Source organism: Sesamum indicum, linkage group LG6, assembly GCF_026168435.1.
Source record: "Sesamum indicum cultivar Baizhima isolate 11 linkage group LG6, ASM2616843v1, whole genome shotgun sequence".
Classification (NCBI taxonomy): domain Eukaryota; kingdom Viridiplantae; phylum Streptophyta; class Magnoliopsida; order Lamiales; family Pedaliaceae; genus Sesamum; species Sesamum indicum.
This window is the reverse complement of record NC_142662.1, coordinates 3,149,479-3,175,618: the sequence shown is the minus strand read 5'-3', so window position 1 is coordinate 3,175,618 and position 26,140 is coordinate 3,149,479. Positions and strand designations below refer to the sequence as shown.

Sequence of the window (26,140 nt, the reverse complement as noted above, 5' to 3'; positions counted from 1 at the left end):
TTATTTTTTAAAATCAAAATTTTTAAATGACAATTAAAAGCACACAAGCGAGCTACACTTTTTGCCTCTATAGAGAGGACGTTCAAAGCCTCTGAATGAAATGTTGTTCGAAATCCCTGTTAACTTAAGCATTTTTTTTATTTATAAAACTTTAGTTTCAAATTTGTAAATTATAAAAGATTTTAATATATTATTTTAATTATTTAATATATCAAAAAAGGTAAAAAAATCAAATAAAACTAAATAATAGAAATTAAGTTAATTATTATAAATTAAATATAAAAAAATTAAATATTAAACACTAATGGGTTTAAATTTCTTTCAGCTTCTTTTGTGACATATTAAGGTTGTCGAAATACAAATTGTGGGAAGAAGAAAAAATTAAAAGAGTATTCGATAATGAACTTTTATCGAGGAAAAATAGAAAGAAAAATACGAAGATTTGAAGAAAAGAGAAAGAAATTATTTTTTTTAAATGTTGGGTAGGTGATCGGGTAGAATTCCCCTATCTAAAACTCGATCCGACTTTAATAGGGTAAATTATAATTTATCTTTCTGTGATACAGTAATTAATCTATTTGTGAAAAATAAAATAGCAATTTATCCTTCTAAATTTTAAGAAAAGGTGCAAAATACTCCCTTCACGTAAGTGGTGTACGTGTGCGTGGGGTGCGATTTTGCTTCATTTTTTAGTTAAAAAATAACTATTATACCCTTAATCATAATCTGTTAGGTCTTGTTTTATATATTATCAATGGTCCAAATCTAATAAATAAATTGATCGTCTATATCTTTTCTGATTTAAATCAACAGTGTATATTTGATATACAAATCAATAGCTTATATTCATTTGAATTAGATCTATGGCTCAAATTTATTCAAGTTACAAAAATAAATTTATAAAAATTAAAAAAAATAGATTTATACAATGAATAATACATAATATATATATATATAATAGTATTTAGAAATTAAAAAAATACAAAAAAATAAGGGGTTGAGGAGAAGGGGAAGGGAGAGGCGGCGGCGCAGGCAGGGCTGGGGTGGCTGGGAGATGGAGGCGGAGGAGGAGGTGGGGGTGGAGGGAGAGGAAGAGGCAGAGGTGGAGGCGGTGGCAGAGACAGGGGTCGGAGGCAATGGCAGAGGGGAGGGGTGGTGGCGATGTCTCACGAGGCGCCTTCCACAATGCCGGAAAAAGGGCACAGTGTGGCTAGCAGTCCGCGTACTACTTCCGCCAATAGCAACACACAACCAAAGTCCCGCCCGGCACTAGCACAGAGCGCCGATAGGAATAGCAACACCAATAGCAACAGGAGCAACACAGTAAACAAGGTGTTGTAGGAAAGCAGTAAATTGAGCACGCGATTCCGAAAGTGGATTTCATTGCATTGAAGATTGCATATACATTGTACAACAATGCTAGCACAAGGGGATCGCCTTGAGGGGGACACTAGCACTCACACTACACCAAGTTTTGAGAACTCATTCCCCTTATAATAGGCTTAAAAAAGGTTTTCCTATTTACAACAGTAGACACCAAAAAGGTTGAACATCGCACCTCAGGAGGCATAACGTCCCCCTAAGCAATCAAAAGTATTTATAAGAGTACACCAAGTACAAGACAAAAGACCAACGCCTAAAACTCTAAGATTGCGGAAGTCTAGCGTCTATCGACGAAGGTTGTCGGTCGACCGAGTAGAGCGGTTACGTTGCCGAATGTGCGTTAAGGGTGTCGAGTGCGCGGGTGGCCCTTGACATTCTCCCCCACTTGAGATGGCGATGTCCTCGGTGCATGGAAAGCATGGTAAGCTTCGACAAGAGGTAGGAACACCTTGAGGTTTGTCACCTGCTCCCAAGTGGTCTCCTCGCTACTGCATCCCCTCCATTTCCCAACTTGGGAGATGGCGCCCAAGTTGTCCTCATCCTCCTCAAAGTCATTCCCTCTACTCGTAGATGTTTGTGGCTCCACAGTCTTCGCAGGCGACACCTTGTCAGTAAAGGTCGCCAGCGCGTTCAACAGTTGTTTTTTCGGACAGTCCCGATATCTATTCGGGTCATCACATAGGAAGCATCCATTGCTCTTCTGGGGCGCCCCCTGCTTATTTTCTTGGGGCTTGTTCCTGCCTGAACTGCATTGTGAGCTACTCTGAGTGTGGGGCTTCCGATCTCACCCAGTTCTATTGGAGTTACTCTTGAACGATCTCCCCCCGCCCGGTTTATTCTGTACAGACGTCGTCTGCCTGTCCCTCCGGCCTTCTGGGTTGAAATCTGTCAAGCGCTCGGCCACTGCCATAGCCGACCCTAAATCAATCACCCGTTGGTGCTGCAGCTCAAGATGAGCCCATGGTTTCAGGCCCTCCATGAATGTGAAGAGCTTATCCTTCTCCCACATATCTCGTATATCCAGCATCAGCGCCGAGAAGACTTCCACATATTCTCGCACGGAGCATGTATGCTCCAACTTCTGCAATGTCCGCCTGGCATTATACTCAATATTCTCCGGGAAGACCTGCTCTCGGATCGCTTGCCGAAGAAGAGCCCAGCTATCAAGCCGCACCTGATTGGCCTGTATTTCTGCATATTTGGTGCGCCACCACAGCTTGGCATCACCCGTCAGATACATGGTCGCAGTCGACACCTTCCTTGCCTCGTCCTCCACATTGGCCGCAAGGAAGTATTGTTCCATGTCAAAAAGGAAGTTCTCGACCTTCTTCGCATCCCGAGCACCACCATAGGCCTTCGGTTCAGGAATCTGAAGCCTAGCACCAGGGTCATGAGCAACAACAGGGGCGTCACTCACTGCACGTTGGAGCAGACCAATCTGAATGGACATCTGCTCTATGTCACGCCGCATATCGACAATGCCACCAACTCCAAAGGCACTGGTCATTTCTTCCACCTGCCGACATTCATCCAGCTCCGAATTCAGCACCGTGATCTCAGTTTCCAGAGAAGAGACCTTCTCCTCTAAATTCATCACCAATTCCGTCAATCAGGAGTTTTCATCCTCCGAGTTCGCAGCTCGCTCGCTAGGCGACGCTGCCCGTCACGGGCTCTCAACATCTTGTCTCGACATTCTCACAACAGAATTTGCTTGGATCACAGGAACCCGTCTCGGCCCCATGAAAACACTGAAGCTCTAATACCACTTCTCACGAGGTGCCCGCCCCTAAATATTGGTATGTCAAGCGGCAAGATTTTCGGAAAAACATCCAAAATAAGGTGTAGCATGGGCCTCAGGTATTTACTCATCAAATTGAAAAATACTTTAATATAATATCTTCTAAGGAGACAGACGTGGAAGCCTACGATTGGCACAAAAAACGATAAGAAACTTGTATCCACAATTCCTCCCATACCCCGCTGTATATCTTGTTATCAAAAATATCTCATCTGCTCTCATCTCAACATCATTGCCATATATATTGTTCCACAGTAACTGGAAGCAAGCAAAACCAGTGCGTCAAATTTTGCAATGGCAGCCATAGCTGGAGTGAGTATCACAACCCCAAAAATCTTTGCCAGTGCATCAGTACGTTCCCCAAAACCTAGTCCCATCAAGCTTTCATTGCTAAACAGCCCATGGAAGAGCTGCACCACCCATCTCAGGATGTACGTCCGGCCCGTGGCGGCAGCGCCTGATAAGCTGTCGGACAAGGTGGAGGAGAGCATCAAGAACGCCCAGGAAGCCTGCTCTGAAGACCCTGTTAGCGGTGAATGCGTGGCGGCCTGGGACGAGGTGGAGGAGCTCAGCGCCGCGGCTAGCCATGCTAAGGACAAGAACAAGGACTCTGATCCATTGGAGAATTACTGCAAGGATAATCCCGAGACTGATGAGTGCCGCACTTATGATAACTAATTAATTGCTCTTATATAAATTTGTTGAGCTTTCCAACTTGTGTTAGATGGTTGGTTGTGGAACAATCTAGTTACAAACTCTTGCATCCTGAAAACAAAAGTGAAAATTCAGCATGATTGATTTAGTCCGACATGGTGGCTAATATGCTTGTTGGTTTTGAACACGTTCATCATATTTTTCAAAGTAGAGAGATAAGGGCATGTTTACTGTTTGATTGTTACGATGAGATTTAGTTCCTAGTCCATCTTTCTCAATTTGAATTAGTTGTGGGGTTGGTCAACTTCATTATGTTTCTTAATTTCAAGGTAACCTATCTAACTTGTTCCATAGGTATTTGAATAATATTAACGTGATAAACATTGCAATTCGAAAGTTCTATTAATGTTATGAAACCATTAAAACGAAAATTGAATAGAACCACCCAGCAAAAACATTGAAAAGATGTCTTAATGTGTTGGGCCTCCACAAAGGTATTTGTTTCTCATATTCCGGTGTATCTTCTACTTTAGTTTCTATGGTGCAAGATCAGGATAGCGTTTTTGTTCCATTTGTGCAGCAACCTCAAGAACCCTATGGCAGAATCACTCAGCCTTACGATTTGTAGTAGGGCTATGCAGAATTCAATAAATCGCCCCAAATGGAGTCGAATCCAAATTTAAAAAAAAAAGGATAAATGTATAATTGGTAGCGTAATATAGGCCACTTTACAATTCAAGTATCATACTTCTTAAAATGAACATAATTGATACCATAATTTACAAAAAATATTGCAATTATGACCAATACGGGAGGAAACCTAGATTCAAGGATTTTTGCCGATATCCAGATGTAGCTCTGCCGACCCTTTTAAGTTCAACTGCTAAGATGGCAAAATCGTAAGGTTCACAGTCAGAATCTCTTACCTTATTATCTCTTGGTAAGAGAAAATAAGTCCTATCCTTCCTTTTGATACCATGCCCTAACTTTTGAAAATATCATTTCAGCCCCAAAAAGTTTGATTGATTGGGGCTTGAGTACTTTTAGGCTCACTCCTAAGAGAAAGAAGCGCAATCAGTTGGTTGGGCTTATCAGCATATTTATTGGTCGAGCTTGCCATCTATGCAGGTTTGCCCTCATAAGTGATTATATATTAATCCAACAATTTCCAGCTCAGCTCAATCTGTTTTCTTGTGGCGGCTTTTCCAGAATTGAGTGGTTGAACGCATGAAGCAAAAGGACTTTAGTTTCCCATCAAAATGCCAATGATGTGAGGCAGAAGAGAGCATCTCTCATCTGTTTGTTGAAGGGACAGTAGCTCGAGATGTGTGGCTGCACTTTGCTAACGTCTTTGGGTTTTAGCTTTGTGAAATAGGGGACATGCTTCGTATGGTGCACTTCTAGCGATACTCCACTCCGTTTCATTCAGATTTGCATATTCGCACTCTGTTACCATTTCTGATTCTATGGTCTACTTGGAGGCAGTAAAATGCCGCACAATGTCATGGGGTACATTTTACGACCACGGGCATCATATTGGAGGTTCAGCGCCAGCTCCGCACATTGTATGCCGCACGGGTCATGACGAGCATGCAATGGAAGGGGGACTTGCACCGGGCGTTGGCTATGGGTTTCTGCTTCATGCTGATGGTGCCTCGAGCACCCAGAGTGGTGCGTTGGAGTACCCCCCACTTCGGCGTGGTTCAAGCTAAATTCGGATGGGTCCTCGCTCGGGAATCCCAGGCTGGCAGCAGCGGTAAGCATTCTTCGGGATGCAATTGGACAGGTGCATCTAGCATACCAGTTTGCTTTGGGCACACCACTAGTGTGGTCTCAGAGCTTACTGCTCTCTAGCGTGGTTTAGAGCTAGCTCGAGCACACAGTTTAGTACCCATAGTGGTTGAGGTGGATGCTACCGTTGTTCTCCAGCTTTTACAGTCACGAGTATCTGAGATGTAGGAGATGCAGTATTTGATCATGTGCATTGTACAGCTCCAACAGGAATTAGGATCGGGCATACGACATGCCTTTTGAGAAGCTAATGGAGCAGTTGACCATCTTGGGAAGGACGGCCCGTCTCGACAATTAACTCGAGTTATGTATCAGGAGGACATTACGGGAGTACTGCAAGGCATTATCTGACTTGATAACTGGGTACTCTCTATCTTCGTCGGTGAGCTTGAGTGATGCTTTGATATTTTTCTGGTCAAGTATTGGGGGAGAGATTGGAGGGGGCACTACGTAGCAAATCCGACCACCGTATAAAAAGGATGAGCATGGATATAGATCAAATTCTATTTGCTTTCTAAACTCGGAGACTTTATTTTTTAGTGTTAATCATTGATGTTGCATATATATTAGAATTTCTTTGACTGTAAAGGGAGTAGGCACTCCTTGTTTATTGTTTTTGAATTGTACACTATAATTTTTTCTGAAGTAATAAACAGGTAGGAGTCCGCTAAACACCAGCCTAGGCACATGCAGCTTTAAAAAAAAAAACAATAATTTCCAGCTCAAAGAGTTAATTCAATCCTCATGTGAGTAAAAACTCACATGGTCAACACCAAATTCAACAAACATAGAAATATTTGGGAGCATGATTAATAAAAAATAAATTACCAAACCATACAGCAGAACCTTTACAAGAGAATTTTATTTATATACTAAAAAACAACAATCAACAACCATAGGATACTACTGCAAGCGAACCGTTAAACTTTAGACCATAACTAGCCTAAAAGCAAACATTAGATATAAACCAAGGAATTTAAATCTAATTAACTTTATAGCCATACTGCAAAACCCTCGCAACCTAATCTTAGACTCATGGTAATAACAATAGGAACAAAACAAAGAAAGTATATCAGCAGAGTCTTCACATTCAAAGACTCCCTCTACCACTGTTCAGTACTGGAACGCATCAGCAGAAGCAGGGATGGCCTGAACCGGGCAAGGCAGCTGCCACGGCTCGAGGATTGTATCAGGGATATCTGGAATATCAAGTACCAAGCCGCTCACCTCAGATGCAATCTGGAGCACAGAATTCAGCGACCGAAGGCGGTCGGTCAGCTCTGCCAACTGAGCCCTTAGCACATTATTCTCAGATGCAAAGTTGAGGTACAGCTGACTAGCACCATCAATCATCTTCCTCAGCTTCTTGTTCTCCTCCTGCATCTGGTTCACTTGTCCAATCAGCTCATCCAAGTGTTGCTGCTTCCTCATACGCAACCTACGCGCAGATTCACGATTTGATAACATCCTCTTCCTCTTCCTTTCATCTATCTCAGAACCTGGGCTAGTTGGCGATAATTTCGAAGCCATTCCTCAGAATTGAACGCAGAATCAATTGGATAATTGAGTACTTACTGTTAATGTTTCCTATACGAATGAAGGTTTACCTACAGTGGTCGATTAAAAACTTAGAATTGGAGGTGGTTGATTGGGAAAAGAAAAGAAAGCTACAGAGGCTCAGAGGAATTTAGGGCTAATTCATGAAAACACATAGAACCAATAGAGGAATACTACAGAGAAAGAGTGGAGAATTCTAATCCGACGCATCAAGATAGCGTAAGTCATAAAAATCCACAGATGAACCAACACATAATCGTAGAAAAGGCGTCTCAAAATTCACAATGGCGTACAGAAGCCTATATTTGTATTCAGCAGAATCTGAGCTACTCCGCCCAAAAGAATCAATCTGCAGACGGAAAGGAAACCAAAAGCAACCAACGAATCAAAAACAAGCTAACAACAAACAAAGAATTGAAGGCAAAACTAAATCAGCAAATGCATAAGAAAAACGAAAACAAGAACGAAAACGAAAAAAGTATTGAGAGAGAGAGAGAGAGTCTGACCTTGCAGGAGCTTTGCAAAGTTTGGCGAAAGAAGGTTTGTAGGATCTAAAGAGGGCGTATTTATAGGGAAGGTGGAGGAGTTTAGGACAATATTTTAATTTGAATTAAATTGGGATTTTGATTAATTTAAGGAGAAAGTGGCGTCGGTGTAATAATTTTGGCGTGAATGTAGAGAAAGACAACTCATCAATGAGAATCGGATTGGTTGGAATTGAAGAATCTTCCTTCCTAAATACCAATTTCCTTATCTATTTTTTTTTCCTAGAGGTGTTTGGCTACACATAAGCTATTTATGTGATATTTTGGAGTTTATAAACTTTTGTAAATTATTTGATATTTTTTTTAAAAAAGGAGCTTATAAAATTTTAAAATATTATTTTTTATCTTATAAATCTTTACAAAAATAATTGTATCTAATTTTTTTAAAAATATCTTATTGATGCGTGCGATTTTAGCACGGGTCCAAGGTTTTTGGATCTTGATATCGGATTTAGCTAATTGAATGAAAGTTCTTGAGAAAGAGGACCTACAAAACAACACGTTAGCACTCCGATACTTAAGTTGGTCCCAAATTTAAGAACACATAAATATAAAAATTAATTATAACGAGAAATTGTGAGAGAAATAAGAATTTTGAAATCAAGAACAAGAATTTTTAGAATGACAGAGTAACAGTGAGAGAGATTTTTGAAAGTGGAAAGGGGGGTTCATTGAGAGGTGCCCCTTGTATTTATAGAAGAGGAGTCCCTCTATGGCAAGAGTCATAGGAGGTGCATCTGGTGAGGGAGGCGGGATAAAGCTACCTCTTTATCCGTTTCTTGAGCAGCCAGTCTTTAGATGAGGGAAACACTCCTCCTTTGTGAAGACTCCTGCCTTGCAAGGAGTCCTCTTAGGGTAAAAAGTCCAGCTTCTTGAGGACACCTTCCTTCCTCGGTCTAGGCCTGGAAAGGAGTAAGAGGTCTTCGTACTGAGCCTCCTTTTTGGGCCAAGTTTGCAGGCTTCATCATTGGACAGATTCTGTAGTTGGGGGGGGGGGGGAGGCTCCTCCTTAGGCTGAGCCTAGTGAGCCTCTCTCTTGGGCCGGCCTTAAGGGAGCAGGCCTCCTTCTTGGGCTAAGCGCAACACCTTTGTACAGGCTACCTCTCTTCTAGACTTGTGGGCCTGACTTAGGCTTAGCATTTCTTATTGGGCCAATCATTCTTGGGTTATACCCATCATTCAGTCCTCCCCCCCCTCCCTAAGGAGGAAGGATGCCTCCTAAATCCTTAGAGTAGGAGCCTTTGTATCACCAGAAGAAGAGACCCGTCTGCCTCTATGAGGAAGGATGGTGTCTCCCAACTCTCTCGATAAGAGGTCCCAGTAACTTAGGGAAGGGAGGACTTGCCTTAATTAGTTTTGCGTCAGCCTTTCTGACTGGCCAGTGCAGCCTTTTAGCTTATTGGGAAATGGAGTTTCAGCTTTCTGGCAGGCTGATTCGACGGTTGCAATGACGGCAAGAGGTGCGTCCTTTAGGTAACCGCAGCACACATGCTCGGTAACCTACCTCCCACGTGTGTGGTAATCGTTCTTAGTGCAGTGGTTATTGGGGTCGTGGGTTAAAAACCCCTTCGTTAGCGGCCTTTTGATTTCTTCTCTCCTCCTCCTTCAAAAAGTCTTCTTCCAAGCATCAGGATTTCCTTCCAGCCTTCATCCTCCTCTGTAAGTATTTTTTCCTCCATTTTTTCAGAGCTTCTTCTCAGAAAAATGTCTTCTTCTAGTAAGTCAGTGCATTTTCTCAAAGAGACCTTTCTAAGCGATGATCCCTCGAAAGCAACTTCTAAGAGGACAGACCTTGTCCTGCCCTATTTTGGAAGGGGCCAGAGGAGAAGCCCGAGGTAGGCTACCGCCACCGCCCCCCCGTTTAATAGATGAGGATACAGACAAGGAGGAGGAGGAGAACGAAGGGGAGGGGTTTTCTCCTGAGGAAGGGAAGGTAAGGTCTCTGCTTGGAAAGGTAAGGACGCTAGAGGCCTCTTCTGCAGATGAGTCATCTCGGTCTCCTTTGGGAGACAGAGGGAGGTAGTCCCTCAAGTGGAAAAGGGAGTGGAGGAGAGGGTCCCTCAATCGCCAGCAGACTGGGGGCCCTCCACCTTGCGAACTTCCTCCATAAACCAGCTCCTCCGAAAGTACCATGTTTTGTCTGATTTTTTCGTGTATACTCCTTCCCCCATGAGTCGTCCTTTCTTCCCTCCCCCTAACTGTTTATGCTTCTTTACTGCACAATTGAGGTCAAGGCTTTGTTTTTCAGTTCCCCTCTTTTATTCTGAGGTTGAACATATTTTTCAAGTTCCTTTGAATCAATTGGTCTCGAACTCTTTTAAGATTTTGGCCGGTTTCTTTATAGTTCTTCGCTTTCATGATCATCCTATGACTGCCCACCTTTTTGCGAAGTGTTATCGCCTCAAGAAGGCGGAGAAGGCGTTCTTCTGCTTTGTGCCCCGCCAAGGAGTATCCTTCTTGCATCCTCCCCACACTCCAAAATATTGGAAGAAAAATTACTTCTTTGTTCTCCCTCCTCAAGCTTGGTCTTTTCCAAGGCAGTAGATCTTCGAGAGCCCTCCTCCTGCACATGTAGGACCGGAGGCCTTGTCCTTTTTGCTGAAAAAGTTGAATGTCTCCCCCTATGACTGTCGGTCTTTAATTGATGAGAAATTGTTAGGGCACTTCGGGCTAGCCCTTGTAATAGAGCCCTTGGGGAAACTTTGGGTATTTTATTATTTTTTTTGTTTCTGTCTGTCCCTGTCTTCCATTTTTTATGTTTTCTTGGAATGTCGATCCTTCTTGTTGATCTGTGTGTAGAGAACATAATGTTCAGCAAGTTGATGCGAGACCATGTGATGGGGGGTCGTTCTGGAGGGACCCCTACTCCCAAGTCTTCCAAGGGGGCCCTGCCTCCAGCGATTCAAGGGGCAAACGCCCCTCTTCCTCCTTCTCTACCGACCTAATGGTTGGGAGTTCCTCCAAGAAGCCCCGTACGGGTTCCATAGAGACGCTTCCTTCTTGCACTTGCTCCGTATCCCCTCCTACTCTATCTTCCAGGGAGGATATGGACACCCCTCCCAAGTCTTCCCGAGCACCTTCTTCTTGCCTTCACAGTCGCCACCTGCTTGATCAGGATAAGGGGAATGCCTCCTTCCCCTGGAAACAAACAGCTTTTGTCCCTTCTCTCAAAGGAAGAATTGGAAAGGATGGGGGACCTCTATATCTTCAAGTTACCTTCTTGTTTATGTCTCTGATAGGATTACATTTTATGCTTATCTCATGTGATATTTTTGACTTATTCTGTGACTAAAATGCTCTAATTAAATATTATTTTGCAGTATCAGTCTATTAAGGAAAAATAGAATGAAAAATGAAGAAAAGAGCCAAGATGGAAATTTGGATAGATTTGAAGAAACAACTAGGAGTGCCCACGCCTAACTGACAGATTTTTGTCTGGAAAAAAAAAGACTCAAACTCAAATTTTGGCAAGAATATGGAGCTGCTTTGACTGCCTTTTTTATGAATGAGGAACACCTTTTGCTGGAGAAGTTTATTTAGGATAATAGTTTTATTTCTTTTAATCTTTTAGTTCAATTAGGAATATACCTTTTTAATCTTAGTAGAATTAGGTAACTAGTTAGTATATATATGTGACGTAATTCACCATAAGGAGATCTTTGAATCTTTAATCTCTCATTCTTGGGAGATATTCTCTGCGTTTTTCTATTATTTTCTCTTCTCTTTTATTTGTTCTTCATTAGCATGCTAGGTTAGATCTTTTAATTTCAGTTAAAGACTTGGTGAATGTTTAATTCCAACAAGTCGTCAGATCTAATTTATGCTTTCTACTTTCATTCATATTGGTATTTGTGTTGTTCTTTGTGCTTTTATTATAAATAATCCGATTTATGAATGATAGATACCTTTATTCATTGTCAAGAATATTTGCCTAGCCAATTGAACTTGCAAATGCGTAAGTGTTTATTTAGTTCAATAACTAGTGGTAACATAGCATAATTGTTTATGTAGAAGTTTTCGATTATGTTGTGGGGAATGCACAATCTAACTTAAATAAATCATCATAGGAATTTATTGGTTAGAATTAGGCCTTTCTAGTTCTTAATGTTGTCGGTAGATTAAATCTTGATAACATTCCAAGGTTATTTACTGATTAGGGATTTAGTCAACGAACGTTCCTTGACTATCCATAAGGTATGGAAAGGTGAGGTCGTTAGGTCGTGCCAATGGTCATAACTAATTTATCTATCATGAATGATTTGTTATCTTTGTGTTTATGATCGACCGTGGAATTAAACATGATCCTTTCTTTTTTTAGAATACTCTTCTCTTATATTTACCTCTTCTAATTTTGTTAGCTTCTTAGTTTAATTTAGGTTTTATTTTTATTTTTCTTCACAATCAAAGCCCCCCCCCCCCCAATTTTTTTATATTTGAATGAATTAATTTAAAATCAATCCTTATGAATTCGATTCTACTCATACTTTATTTTTTGTGGATTCGACGCTCATTAGTCTCGTGTCTTTGCTTGTGTATTTCCTTCTGTTGGGTATCCTCTTCTAATGAATTTTATTTTTTGTAGGCCGCTTCGGTTTATGAAGAACTCCCCTCTTGGTCTCAAGGGGCTCCACCTATCCCCCAAATGATGCCCAAAAGCAAAAATTAGAGGATAGGATAAAGCGCCTGGGAAACAAGAATGCCAAACTCAGGAAGACCAAGAAGGAGATGACGGACCACTGTCACATACCTGCATTACATGGTTGAGTTTCATTAACTAGGGTTATTTTTGTAATTTGTATGCCGTGTTGATTTAGTAGGTTTTGACCTTGGACCTTCCTTTTATTCTTCTTTCATTATTGGGATGATCTTGCCCTTCATCAAATGCAATTTGTTTCTCTTCCATCAACAGCCCCCAATTCTACGGGCATAGCTTGCCTTAAGGACTGCTTAGGTTGATGCCTATGTATTTTACTATTGAGACTATATTTGGATAGATAGATTTTCATTTGAAAAATATTTGGAGAATTTTTTTAAAAATAATTTTATATTATAAATTTTTTAAATTCATTATTACTTAAAAAAATATAATTTAGGGAGTGTTTGCAAACACTTTAGAAAAATACTTTTCAACTTCTGGCTCTCTAAAAGTACTTTTGAGGTTTTTGGGATGTCAGCCTCTGCTTTTGAAATGGCTAAAAAAAGCATTTTTAAACCAAAAACTAAAAGCACATTGGGGGTGCTTTTAGCTGTTTTCCCTTTTTTGTAAATAAATCCAACTTTATTTTTTTACTACTTTACTCTTATTATAATAATCTTAATTCAACTTTACTATTTTTAATTTTTTTTTAAATTATATGTTTAAAGTGGATATCAGAGTTTTCACATAATTTAAATTTTAACAATAATTAAATTTACACTTTCATATATTTAATATTTTAAGTTTTTTTTTATATTTTTTGTGCTATATCATCTAATTATATTATTTTGTGCACATATTATTATTTGATAATGAATAAAATAATTATTCTTGAATCATGTAAATTTAATTATTGTGTATGAATGAACAATTATATTACTTAGTGGGAGCATTATTAAATAAAAATTATGATTTTTTTTAAATAATTATTAGTGACAAACAACAAAGTGAAATAATAGGAAAAAATCTTTTTAACATATAGGAACAAAACAATCTTTTATCAATTACATATATTTAAGAAGTGATTTTTCTCCAAATTACTATCCAATTTAGCATTTATCTACTTTTAATATTCATTTTTAATATCTATTATGTTACGTATTTCTACGATGTTTTGTAATTATAGTAGATATGGTATATTTTGTAACCATAATTTTGGTGGTCTATAAATACCACCATGTATTTCATATGTGAAAGAAGCTTTTTGAGACAATAATAAAGTGATTTGGAATAAATACATATATTGTTTCTTTATATTTTATTAGAAGTGATAGGCCAATAAACTTATAATTTCTGTAAGTTTATAACATAAAAGAATTTGTTATGAATCCATTTTTTTTTAATTATCAAAGTATTTATTATAGGAACTAAGTAAAATAAATATATCATTGAAAATAAAAAAAAATAATAAGATATGGAGAGAATTAAAAATAATAATAAGATATGGAAAGAATAAAATCTTTTAAGATATTATTTGAATTGATAGATTTGGAACCATAATTTTGAATTCCTAATAAAAGAAAAATTGAAATTATTTAAATGATTCTAAATTTAAAGAATATCAAATCTTCTGACTCTAAATTTCAGATGACTGTTTGCAAAATTTTTACTTTTGGAAAAGTGATTTTTACAGAAAAAATTATAGTATAATCAAAAGTGGGTAGTGTTTTTAAAACAAGAGATGTATATATTCAGGCATACATATTATATATAATATTTTATAAATGTCGTAGTTTAGAATTCAAACAATGAAGCATTGATACACGGGGAGTGTGCATTGTTCGGAAACAGAGTACAAAATAATGGAGTGTAGCTGAGGAAAGACGAGAGTAATGACGTCGAATTGCTAACAAAAGCGAACTGACATCAAGCTGTTAGCTCGGCTGGTTCCAATCCCGTCAAATATATTCCTCACTTGAGCGCCCGCCGTTGGACGTTCGGATCCTTCACTCGCTTCGATCACGAGAGTTTTGGCAGACATGGAGGTAGAAGGAGGAGGAGTGCCGTTAGATGAGAAGGCAAGGAGAATGAGGGATCTGTTATCGAGTTTTTATTCTCCGGATCACGCTGCTTCTGCTGCATCGCTACCGCGAAACACTTCATCCAGATTTGCCACGCTCGATACCATCAATACCACCGCCTTCAACGCAGATCAGTACATGAATCTCCTCGTACGCTTCTCTATTTGGTTTCGAATTACATTGCCTCCATTATTGTCAATCTGATCTTTCTCTCTTTTTTCTTGGCTATTTGTTTTCTTAAGGCTTTGATTTCGAGACTTTAATAGTTGGCATTGTGGATATTTGGAACTTCGGCATGAATGCAAATCGTTTTGTCCTCGCTAATCATGGCCCTGTTTCCTGTCGTACGACGTCCCCTTGGTTTTTTGACAGGAAAACTATCGGGACGTAGTATGATAGGAAACAAGGCCATGATTCCTTTTATTTTGATTTATTCAACTTCAATTTTTTGATCCCGAAGACTTTCTGTCCGGGAAGCGTCCTTGAGAAGATGGCAGACTCATATCGTCTCCAGTTCATCCTCAATGAAATATCTCCCAGTTGACTGTGGAGGCTCGAAATTGGATGGGACATGTCAATTGTGCTCCGAAAGTAGCGCTGATTAAAATGTCGGTAGAAACTACGGAGTTTCTCCTACAAAAGAGAAAAATAGAATATGTTTATTTAGTCTTTTGGAGACATGGTTCCGTTGTTTTGGTATTGGAGTTCGAATAAGTTGCCAATATCTGGTGGTGCATCCAGTTCTGTCCATGCGAATTCTGTTGTTTAGTTATCTGTTGGAAACTCTCTTATAATAGTTAGATAATAGGTTGGATAGCGAGAACAGGTAATAAAGGTTAGTGAACTTAGCTCTAGCATGATAGAAATGTGTTTAGCTGAATGCTGTCAAGGAAAGTTTGTGTATTTTGTGTGAGGTTTCCTCACATGCAACAAAAGTCTTTTAGTGCCCGGACCTTATCAATTGCTTCATTTTCACTGAAAATAGGTTTAATTGAATCTCCATGCTGAACTTGGGATGAATGGCGTTTTGGAGGTATGAACAGAATACCAAAGTAATTGTTACACCGCAAATTATGTTACGAAATCCCCAGTAATGTATGACCCATGTTCTTTTCTGGTTGTTTGGAGATGAAAAACTTTTGGAACATATTTTTTTTCTGTTTTGTTTACTTGACGATTGTCCATTCTGTCTGTGATTGGCTTCTTCCCTCACTCATTAATAATAATCAACTCCCCTGAATTCATTAAGAAAGTTTGAACTTCCATATGCATAAATTCTCTTAATTTATTGGTTTCTGAATGATTGTCTAGGTACAAAAGTCCAATGTGGAGGGACTTCTTCAGAAGCATGTTGAGATGGCTGCTGAGATAAAAAATCTCGACACTGACCTTCAAATGTTGGTGTATGAGAATTACAACAAATTCATCAGTGCAACAGATACAATAAAAAGGTAAATTTTCTTGTTGCAATTGCGTGTTTTGGCTGCATAAATCTGTGTATTGGATTAATGTTGTGGCTGCACAAATCTACTTGGCTTGTATGTACTATTTGAAGTTTCAGATTTGTAGAGGGCTGATCTTGATTATCTCCTCGTCTTGTGAATGTCGAATAGGCACCACCACAATTCTGTTTTCACTTATACTAAGTTAAAGTTTTATGAATATCATCTGCGTGGTAATCCCTTTTAGTTGCAATTAATCACTTTCCCTGTTTCTAGGATGAAAAATAATATTGTTGGCATGGAAACAAATATGGAACAGCTCCTGGAAAAGGTGTTTGGTACAGAATCATTTTGGTTACTGTCAAATGATATTTCAGAATTTCAAACTGAGGTGGAAAAGAACAATACCTGCTGAAACTCAAGTCTGCTTTTAATTTTTCCAGATAACATCTGTGCAATCGAGGAGTGATGGGGTCAACACTTCTCTTTTTGAGAGGAGAGAACATATAGAGAAGTTGCACCGCACGCGCAATCTTCTGCGAAAGGTTCAGGTACTAGAATGATGCATGAATCCTTTATTTTCGTCATTCACACACATCCTGCTATGGAGTGGCCTGCTATAGATCTTCAGAAAATAAAAGGAGGGTGGTTTTTGTGAAAAAGGGCACCATGGTTGATTTACTTATAGCCACCAGGTTGCTCTTTGTGTCATGTGGCAAGACTGGACATCAATTAAATATATTAAAGGAATAAACATTTATCATTTTGAGAGTTGTTGATTGATTAATTTGATTGCTGTGTCGGATGTGAATTCGTTTTTGTTTTTAATCCCATTTCTAATATACCCTGAAGTTTGGTTAAGTATGAGTTACACATTCATTATCTTTTGTTAGAGCAGTTCATTTATGATTTACCTACAAGACTTGACAAGTGTATCAAATCAGAAGCCTATGCTGAAGCTGTCAAGTTGTACACTGGAGCTACGCCAATTTTCAAGGTTTATCTTCTTACCTCATCTATGAGAGCCCGGAATTATCTGTACAACTCCAATCTATTTATGCCTGCTTTCATTCTAAAAGCTAAAAATTGACGAACTCTCTGTTCCATCTGCTCTGTCCTGTCACTTAACCATTTCTTCTTACTGTTATCAGGCATACGGAGATTCTTCCTTTCAAGACTGTAAGCGAGCTTCCGAAGAGGCAGTGACTATAATCATAAAAAAATTGCAGGCATGGTGTCTCTTCTTTTACTTGATTGTCTTCACACTTGAATTGAAGTTTCTAAATTTTTAATCCTTACGGAGGACAACAATAGTTTGTCCGCATCATAGAGTCTAAATTGTTATTTACAGTGGTGGCTATGACATTTGGTTATGATTCGCAACTGGTAATGTGGACAATGTTATTGCCAGTTACAGAATCCTGGCTGTCAAGGAATAGAAGAGGAAAATGACCATGTATATCTCACTTAAAGAAGTTGAGATCAACTGAAAGATAGTATATGTTCCACCAGTTCATATCAGTCCCTGTCATGGTAAGAAAGAAATAGGTCTGGAAGAATAATTTCAGAAGGTATATAATTCATCTTTTCACTTCACAGAAACCAAAAACACAAATTTAATAAACAAATTCCCCTGAATCTTGATCACTTCCACTAATGATTGATCACATCCAACTTCTTCACTCTCCGAAGACCTTAATATAATTAGCTAATATAGCGGGGAAACCACACAATCTCCTGAGTCTCATCACTAATTCTGTGCTCTAGCCAAGAGATGTTAGAGTTCTTCCCAGAAACCTTGGAAGTTTGCACGCACCCAGGAAGACACTTTACTGCAGGATATCTTTGTGGAGAAAAGAATATTGAACCAATCTAGAAATTACAGAACAACTCATGAGCTGGGTGAAAATAATGCTCATATATTTTATGCTGAAGACTTCTTTCTCCCTCATTCTTTTCTTTGTTTGTGTGCATGCCACATGTTGGTGCCATGTGGAGGGAATTCCGTTTTCAATTTTAAGTATTATTTCAGGGGAAGGTTTTCTCAGATTCTGAGTCAATTCAATCAAGAGCTGAGGCTGTCATGCTTCTTAAGCAGTTGGATTTCCCGGTTCGTATCTCTAGCTTTTTGTTTCTTGATGACATATTCCAATGCATCTATCTGCTATGCATTATAAACTTAATATAGAAAAATCTGATTGTGAATATAGGTTTTGTTGTGGGACTTTTTAGTTATGGTGTTTAATTAATTTGCAGTTGTGGAGAAAAATATTTGAATATTGAATGTTAATTTGCTTTGTCAATAGTACTTTGTTGATAGTTGATAGTTTTCTCCTTCTGTTGAATAGGTTGAAAATCTGAAGGTTAAGTTGTATGAGAAGTTGGAACAGTTCCTTGTGGACCTCAATCTTGAATCTAAGGAATTAACAAGAGCGTCAGTTGATGTTAACAAGTCCCCTAAGCAGGAAAGTGTTCCACATTCACCTTCTGCTTTTGCACATGAGGTGAGAAAGGTGATGGCATCTTGTATTTGGTTTTCACATGCTTAAAAGTTTTGGACGAATAGTTGTGACACAGTTGGGTGGATGTGAAATAAGAAAATGGATGCATGAGATACATCTGATATAAGCACCTGGGTACATACATAGAAGTAAAAAAGAGTAAGCATGCGAACATGTTGGAAGTTCATTCTTACCTCGTGGCACTTGAATTATTTTTCACCTGTTCGTCAGAGGATTAGATACCAAAAAGGCAAAAAGTTATAGATAAAGTATTTTTCCTGGCTTATGTTGTGCTTCAAGTATTACCATTTAATTGCTAAGCATTACCTTGTTTCAGGCTTCAATTCGTGAATTTGCAAAAGCTGTTTGGGCTTATAAAGTTATATTCTTGCATTCAGAACCACAGCTATCTAAACTTGCACAAGACCTTGTTAAGAAGTATGGCTACTTTTATAACCAGTTTCATTTTGGTATATCATTTTTTCCGTGTGACAAAATTTGGTAAATTCTTATTTTTCTCTTGAATTAACATCTGATGTTGCCTAAAACATAGGCACTTCGAAGCCACTCATTTACGAATTATGAAGCAAGTTAACTCTGGTGATCTTCTGGCAATGCTTCGTAAGTTACCTCTGCCACAGTATGTCATTATTGATCATGATCTTCAAAACTGCTAGTTTCCAGTATTTCTTAAAGTTATAGCTTTGCATCTTTTCATTTTGCTTGCATATGCAGCAAGATTAAGCAGTCCTGGCAGCTGTTGGTTCATTTGATGTACTGTGAATAGCATTAAAGGAGGGTTTTGAAGATTATACCTGTAGATTGTGTCAATGTTGTCTTGAAAAATCTCTTAAGAAGATGTGAGGGACACAAAATCAAGATATACCTCATAGAGGATTTTAGATGTTCTGAATATGCTTAAAGTATGAAGGCCTTGATGTATGGAATTGCATTCTTTGAAGGAAAAAACCATTATGTGTTATTAACTTGACTTGACTATCTCGTAAAGATCATCTATCGGCATATAGATATCGGCTTAAGTGGGCTCTATATATGTTGACTCCCTGCTTTTCAGAGGCTAAGGAGGTTAACTGAAGGAGCTAACATTACTTTGCTTTTGAACACGGGTTTTGTCATCTTATGTCATGGAAATAACCAGCTCCCTATTTCCAAGTCTGGTGGTTCCATCTATGCCTTTTCGTTTATTATTATTTCTGGATGTTGATAATATCCATAAATTTGGCAGTACCTCAGAATGTTTTAGCCTCATAAGGGCAAGGTTCAAACAAGAAGGGCTAGTTTGGATGCATAGGCACCTATGCATAATCTGCAAAACCTTAGGATAAGGGAAGTTTGAAACAGTTATCTGCTCACTTTGGCTTCTCTGGTTCTTCAAAATGAGTAATCTCAAATTAACCTACACTCAGGAAGTTGAAAATGAGCTAGATTTGAAGATTCCCCTTTTGCTTTATTCTCAAATGTATTTCTTGCTTGCATATTTCCAGATTCTAGGATACATCTAGAAATATTGAATAGTTCTGTGCTATCTTTCTTTTCTTCATGCATCACACAGCAGTCTTTCATCCATACTATACCCAATCATTGAATGATTACAAGAAGCATTGCACATCATCATATTTTAATGAAGATGATTCAAAGGTGACAACTTCTTCATTTCTTGTCTCAGCCCAACTATTTGAATGATCATTTGTTATACGCATGGAAAAATAAGTTGAGTACTTTTTAGTGACAACTGTGGGAGCCCTCTGTCTTACTTTCTATGCATGGCTAGAGTAATGGATACCAATTCCGTGGTATTTAGTTTCAAGTTTTGAACTTGATAAAATTCTTGCTTTTTATATCTTCCAGGACTTATTTGGACTGATGTGCTTCTTATGGAGGAAGTGCTACCTGAAGCTTCCCTGCCTGACTGTGCTTTGGAGGTAATGATGTCTATGCTTAATCTAGAGTATACAAAAATATAATTCTTAGTGCATCCATTCATCTGTTGCATTAGCAATTACATTTGTTATGAATGGTAAGCTTATAAATTGTCTTGTTTTTTCAGTATGCTCATGTTGCTGTCAGAGATTATATTTCCAGCTCCTTTGGTCGTCTTTTAAGATATATTTCAGGTTAGTAATGTTTCAATATATAGCAAATCTAATTCAATTTTTGGGATATACTAGTTTGACGCCATAAGTGTTCACATAATTGTTTCTTGAACATTTGATGCCATATGAACTCTTTTGGGTGCTTATGACAATGTTCTTTGTTTCTCTCTTCAACATATATCTTAACATCTCCAAATTGACCGCTAATAGTTAAACTATAAAAGACTTTTAATCCAATGAAATCAATTCTTAGGTACGAGAATTATATATTGTGGAACGTATAAAGCATTTAGTAGTTCAAGATTACGAACTTGTCAAGTTTTAGTCACGAGTGCTCACTGGTAGCTGCTTCTTTATCTGTCAGATTCGCTTATGACTGCCCAATTTACACCAAAAGAAGGAATAGAGGAAGAATATTCTTTGCAGACAGCTCTTGATGCCGGCAAAAAGGCAGTGACACAAGGCAGTACGGACGCCTTACTGGTAAAGATAAAGGACCGGGCAAAGTATTCTTATGTTATTGTCCCCCTTCCGCGTTCTCTTTATATAAAATTTCTCTGTGGCGTCGTATTCTCCCCCTCTTTCTTTTATGCCTCTCTCTCTCTCTATGCGTGTACATATATCCTTTCTGGTAGGGCTTGTGGTTACTAGTGGAACTTTTTGCACGCAAGTGAAAATGTCCATCCCTTTTGAACCTGAAAAGGTCATTTGGGATATACACCATTTATTATTTTTTAATAAAACTTGTGAAAGATGCAATATGTGTTGATGACAAAAAAAAAGTGGCAGGCTTTGCATCTGTAAACCCCAAATACGTATATGGACTGCTGTGTGTTTTCTCTTAAATCCCACCTTACTGTCAGCCTTATGATTTTATGATGTTTCACTATCTTTCACCTTTGCCTTAATATCAACTCATACTCACCAAACTACTCTCAGATTCTGAGATTTATATAAATGTTTGAGATAATGAATTCAAAAAATGGAAATAGTACAATGTACTTCTAAAAGCTTGGACAACTATTCAATTCAAATTGGCAGCAGGTAATCAATCTGAATAAAACTTTCTACTCTCTGTTTCCAAGATGTCCCATTCCTTGAAATTTGTGTCAAATGTAAAGGATCAAGGGTATCTGGTATTATAGATGAATCTTTCAAATATATAATCATAATATAACCATATCTTTGTGGGCTAACACGAGAGAGTTTAGGAGCCTATATCATTAATGGCTCAAAGGCTGCAGGTGCTGTAAAGGCATTCGTTAACCCATTGTTTTGCTGAATTAATTTATGCACCACTGGATTGATCTAGTATCAACATCTGATCACATGGAAAAAGAATATGATCACCCTGTCCAACTATAGGTGATGAATGTCACCATAGAATTGCTGCTTCATTTTAATTGTATCCTTGTGGATCACAGGATTTCCGTCAGCTTCTTGATCAAGAGACCGAATTATTATTCAGGTTGAGAGACTTAACAATTGATTGGGTCCAAGAAGGGTTCCGAGATTTTTTCAAGAAGCTTGATGGCTATTTCCTCTTGCTCTCTGGAAAGGGTAATACAACAAGTGAAGATGTGAATTTGATAGAGATGCCAGGCGACAAAATTGCTTCTGGGCTTGTTCTTGTGCTGGCTCAATTTTCTATTTTTGTTGAACAAAGTGCCATCCCTAGAATAACCGAGGCAAGTATCAACTAAGAGTCCTTTTATTTCCTGTCTCTAAATCTAAATGAGCGTGTATAGGTCGGGGACTCATGACAGTCCTAGTCAAAATTTCAGGAACTAGCTACTTTTTCTTCTGGTGGTGGGGTTCGTGACTATGGACATGGTTCGGCAGTTGTTCCTGCTGAAATATGTCCTATCTTTCGGTCTTCTGGTGAAACTTTCTTGCACCTTGTGAGCTTTCTGATCTAAATCTTAAGCAGCAATAGATATTTTGCATTTGACATAATTTGTATCTCTGAAAATCTCTATGCGAATCAAGTGCTCTGGTAATGAGGAAATTCTAATGAGGCTTTCAATCTCATCATATTTCTTATTGAAATGCTTTAATATATTAACTTTGAGCTAGAATGGAGTGTACTTGCTTTTGACTGTTAAATATATTGTTTCGCCCTGCAGTATATTCCTTTGTTCTATCTATTAATGTTGGTGGTGCTACACAAATTTTGATGAAATTTCAAACTGTTTCTCAAGGCTGGATAATGTTCTTGCCCATTATACAGATTGTCACGATAAATTCTTGGACTCATTCATGTCTGAATTATTTGCTGATTACCAATATTTCTTATTACACATTACTGTCTGTTTCAGTACATAAAGATGAGAACCCAGAAAATCTCAGTTCTCCTAAAGAAGAGGTTCACGGCCCCAAACTGGGTCAAGGTGTGAAGCTTCTTTAAACTGTGACTTGCTTTCTTTTCTCCTTACTTTAGTGCTCTGAATATTTTATTTCTCACCTGTTTTTGTAGCACAAAGAGCCCAGAGAAGTGCATATGTTTGTAGATATGCTTCTTCAGGAGGTAATTGATCCAACTGCTTTGGAATGCTGTTGTTACTTCTTGTAATCTGTGGTCGAATCATTTCATGCCATTGTTACGAGAGTCTGATATAGTTATCGGAACCCTTGTTCCTTGTTGATCCAGTTTGATTATCTTTGTACTTCAGATTTTGTACGAATTAATGAATGATTGAGAAACTAAAGTATTTTGGTCGATTTCATTCATTAGTTCAAAGAAATAGGAACTGAAGTGAAGCAACTTTTGCCCCAAAGTCTCCATCATAAACATCGCCGTACCAACAGCAATGGAAGTACAGCATCCTCACGCAGTAGTACTTTGAGGGATGATAAACTGATCCGGTCGAATATTCAGAAGGCCAGAAGCCAGCTTCTAGAGAGCCATCTAGCCAAATTGTTTAAGCAGAAGATGGAGATCTTCACAAAGCTTGAGCACACACAGGTGGGACACTTTTGCTTGAGAGAAGTAAGGCGTTTCATTATTCTGTGAAAAAGTGAGATATGAAATTTCTTTTAATTTGCAGGAATCTGTCATAACAACGATAGTGAAACTTTCATTAAAGAGTTTACAAGAGCTTGTGCGACTCCAAACATTTAACCGCAGCGGATTCCAGCAAATTCAATTGGACATTCACTTTTTGAAGGCTACTATAAAGGATATAGCTGAGGACGAAGCTGCTGTTGATTTCTTGCTTGATGAGGTAAGAAAGTGCCCGCCTTGGGGAATTTGAACCATGTACTTACTCTATTAGCAATCTTTTCTGTCTTAAACCATTCTCAAATTATCTGGGAAATTAAAGAGTTTCCATTAATCAAAAAACTATCATTTCTCAGTTAAGACAACGATTCTTGAGAAGCAGAAAAACTGCCAAATTCTTATGAATTTGAATTTTGCAACAGAAATGAGAATTATCTTGTGCTTTAATTGACCAGGTTATAGTAAGTACCGCAGAGCGTTGCCTTGATCCGATTCCCCTGGAACCTCCCGTCTTGGACAGATTAGTGCAAGCAAAGTTGCCCAAGACGTCTGAGCAAAACCAAGATTCTTGAGATGAAAGGTCAAATTAGGGAAGTATGCATGATATCTGTCGCTTAACCATGGGCAAACTGTTGTTTGGGTGCTACGTCTTCTCAGGTTTCACTGTATTTGTATCTGAGTCGGAGCTTAAAACATCCATAGCTCAATGTGGACTTGTTTAGTGACCTATTCAAACATTTCAGCATCTGGAGTCATGTCACATTTTCATAGTTGGAGCCATGGTGACATACTTCGGTTGGCTTATTATTTCCTGCCTGGTTGCAGGATTTGTTATAAATTGACTGTTAGATTTAATTGGTGGGTTTCTGGCGTTAAGAGTGACCATAACGGAATGTTTTGTACACGGGAAAATATACAACATCACAGTTCCATCCATTTTTTGTAGGCCTATTGCTCTGTATTTCAAGTGATGCCTTCTATGTTGTAACGGATTTACTTCTATAGCTCAAACTGATCATATCATCTGGACTCTTTATTGCAATCTTTTTTGTTGCTTTAAGTCGATACCAATCTTTCGCCTGGCCATTTAGTTTGCCGTTACCTGCTAAAAAATCGGCTTGTATAGTCGTATGTGATATGTCGGAGAAGCTGGGCTTGGCTGGGAATGCTTCGATTCCGACATCAAATCGTTGCTTTTTTCTAATTTAGTTGTCATTTTCTTGTCAAAAATTAACCCTTTTAGAATTGTAAACTCCAACAAAATCATATAACAAGGTGTCCACGGGCTCTAGTGGGACGTCCCCCAACTCCATTTGTTAATATACTTTGTAGAACAGGACATCCGCAGAGCTGCTTGAATACACAAAAGTATGTTAAACAGTATAATTAGCTATTTTGGGATAAATAACAAGCACATCATTATAAGGAAAATGAGAAGAAAGCCACTATTGTTGTTAATAAAATTGAATTTTTAGGAATTCTTTTTGACAAAGCATGTATTGAGTTACAAGACCATATTATGGAGAAAAATTCACAATTTTCAAGACGTACTCAAAGACAACAAGCATTTGCAGAGCTTCTTGGTAGTTGTTAATTTTGCAAGTATCTTTATTAAAGATCTTGCAAGGTACAGAAAGGATTTCCGACCCCTTTTGAAAAAAACAAAAAGTTCAAAATGGAAGTAGGAAGGAATCCACACTCAAAGAGTTCGCGAGCTGAAACAGGTTTGCAGTAACCTACCCAAGCTTGCTATCCCACAGGATGGGATAAATGGTAGCCCACACGGATGCCAATGACTATGATGCGCAACAGTGCTCATGAAAAAGACTAATATAGGAGAAGAACCTTGTAGATACACAGGAGGGTTGTTATCAGAACAACAGGCCCAAGTTTGGCACATTAACGAAAAAGAGTTCTTTGTAGTCTGGAAGGTTTTTAACAAATGGCCTTTGTTTCTAGTTGCTAAAGAATTCACTTTAAAAGTAGATTATACTAATTTAAAGCTTTGTTGAAAAGTAAATTAGAATCTAACATTGAGAAAACACGTATTATCATATGGCAAGTTGAATACCAATATTATTATTATAATTTTTTGTTAGGAAATCTGTAAAATCTCATAAGAACGTTCTTGCAAATTTCCTAACAAAAAATGGAGGCATTTGAAGCAAACTCCATCATTTTGAGACTCAGGCATCTCAGGGAGAACATTGAGGAACTTGATAAAAAGTTCGAACAGCTATTGTTGAAAGCACAAGTAGCTGGCCAAGTCCAAAGTGCCAATTTTGACACTGTTCAGATCGCAATAAGAAGTACCATGGTGGCTTCAACTTCGCTATGAAACTATTTACAAGAATCAATTCGAAAGGCATCGTCCTCGGTGATGACTTGGGAGTTAAGAGAGCAGGGCTCTAAACTTGCAATTAGAGTACATGACTCTATACCTGTAGTGGTGGATTTAAGTATCGCTTACATGAGGCCATCGTTAGAGTCTGGTAAAACGACGACAATTGATTCACAAGGAGTGTAAACCTCTGATGATTTGAGTCAACCCAGCACCTCTGGAAATAAAGAGGGAGAGATTAGTCTTAGGCCGATGATAGGCACCTCTAAGGCACTAACGAATTGATATCTTCTTCT

At 38.5% G+C, this 26,140-nt stretch overlaps 2 protein-coding genes and 1 pseudogene across 5 annotated transcripts; 2 read left to right on the top strand and 1 right to left on the bottom strand.

Moving 5' to 3' along the window:
• Nucleotides 1-3,391: 3,391 nt before the first annotated feature.
• LOC105165192 (calvin cycle protein CP12-2, chloroplastic-like) lies at nt 3,392-4,101 on the top strand. Its single transcript, XM_011084119.3, has one exon. The coding sequence runs from the start codon at nt 3,476-3,478 to the stop codon at nt 3,857-3,859; it is 384 nt and encodes a 127-aa protein (XP_011082421.1). The 5' UTR covers nt 3,392-3,475; the 3' UTR covers nt 3,860-4,101.
• Nucleotides 4,102-6,461: 2,360 nt separating this feature from the next.
• Nucleotides 6,462-7,845, bottom strand: LOC105165193 (bZIP transcription factor 53 pseudogene; annotated as a pseudogene). Its single transcript, XR_016066081.1, has 2 exons — nt 7,690-7,845; nt 6,462-7,532 (listed from the first exon to the last, which is right to left on the bottom strand). The product of XR_016066081.1 is annotated as a bZIP transcription factor 53 pseudogene (transcript).
• A 6,321-nt stretch (nt 7,846-14,166) lies between these two features.
• Nucleotides 14,167-24,563, top strand: LOC105165194 (vacuolar protein sorting-associated protein 51 homolog). Of its 3 annotated transcripts, none has more exons than XM_011084121.3 (20): nt 14,167-14,595; nt 15,757-15,896; nt 16,164-16,218; nt 16,331-16,438; nt 16,786-16,884; nt 17,039-17,116; nt 17,920-17,997; nt 18,236-18,391; nt 18,726-18,826; nt 18,942-19,009; nt 20,258-20,331; nt 20,457-20,523; nt 20,867-20,985; nt 21,927-22,190; nt 22,287-22,403; nt 22,821-22,892; nt 22,979-23,029; nt 23,237-23,467; nt 23,550-23,726; nt 23,959-24,563. In XM_011084121.3, the coding sequence occupies exons 1-20, from the start codon at nt 14,404-14,406 to the stop codon at nt 24,073-24,075; spliced, it is 2,364 nt and encodes a 787-aa protein (XP_011082423.2). In that variant the 5' UTR covers nt 14,167-14,403; the 3' UTR covers nt 24,076-24,563. The 3 variants fall into 3 exon arrangements, with proteins under 3 accessions (XP_011082423.2, XP_088738381.1, XP_088738382.1); XM_088882256.1 differs by lacking the exon at nt 14,167-14,595 and adding an exon at nt 15,431-15,478; XM_088882255.1 differs by lacking the exon at nt 22,287-22,403.
• The last annotated feature ends 1,577 nt before the right edge of the window (nt 24,564-26,140 follow it).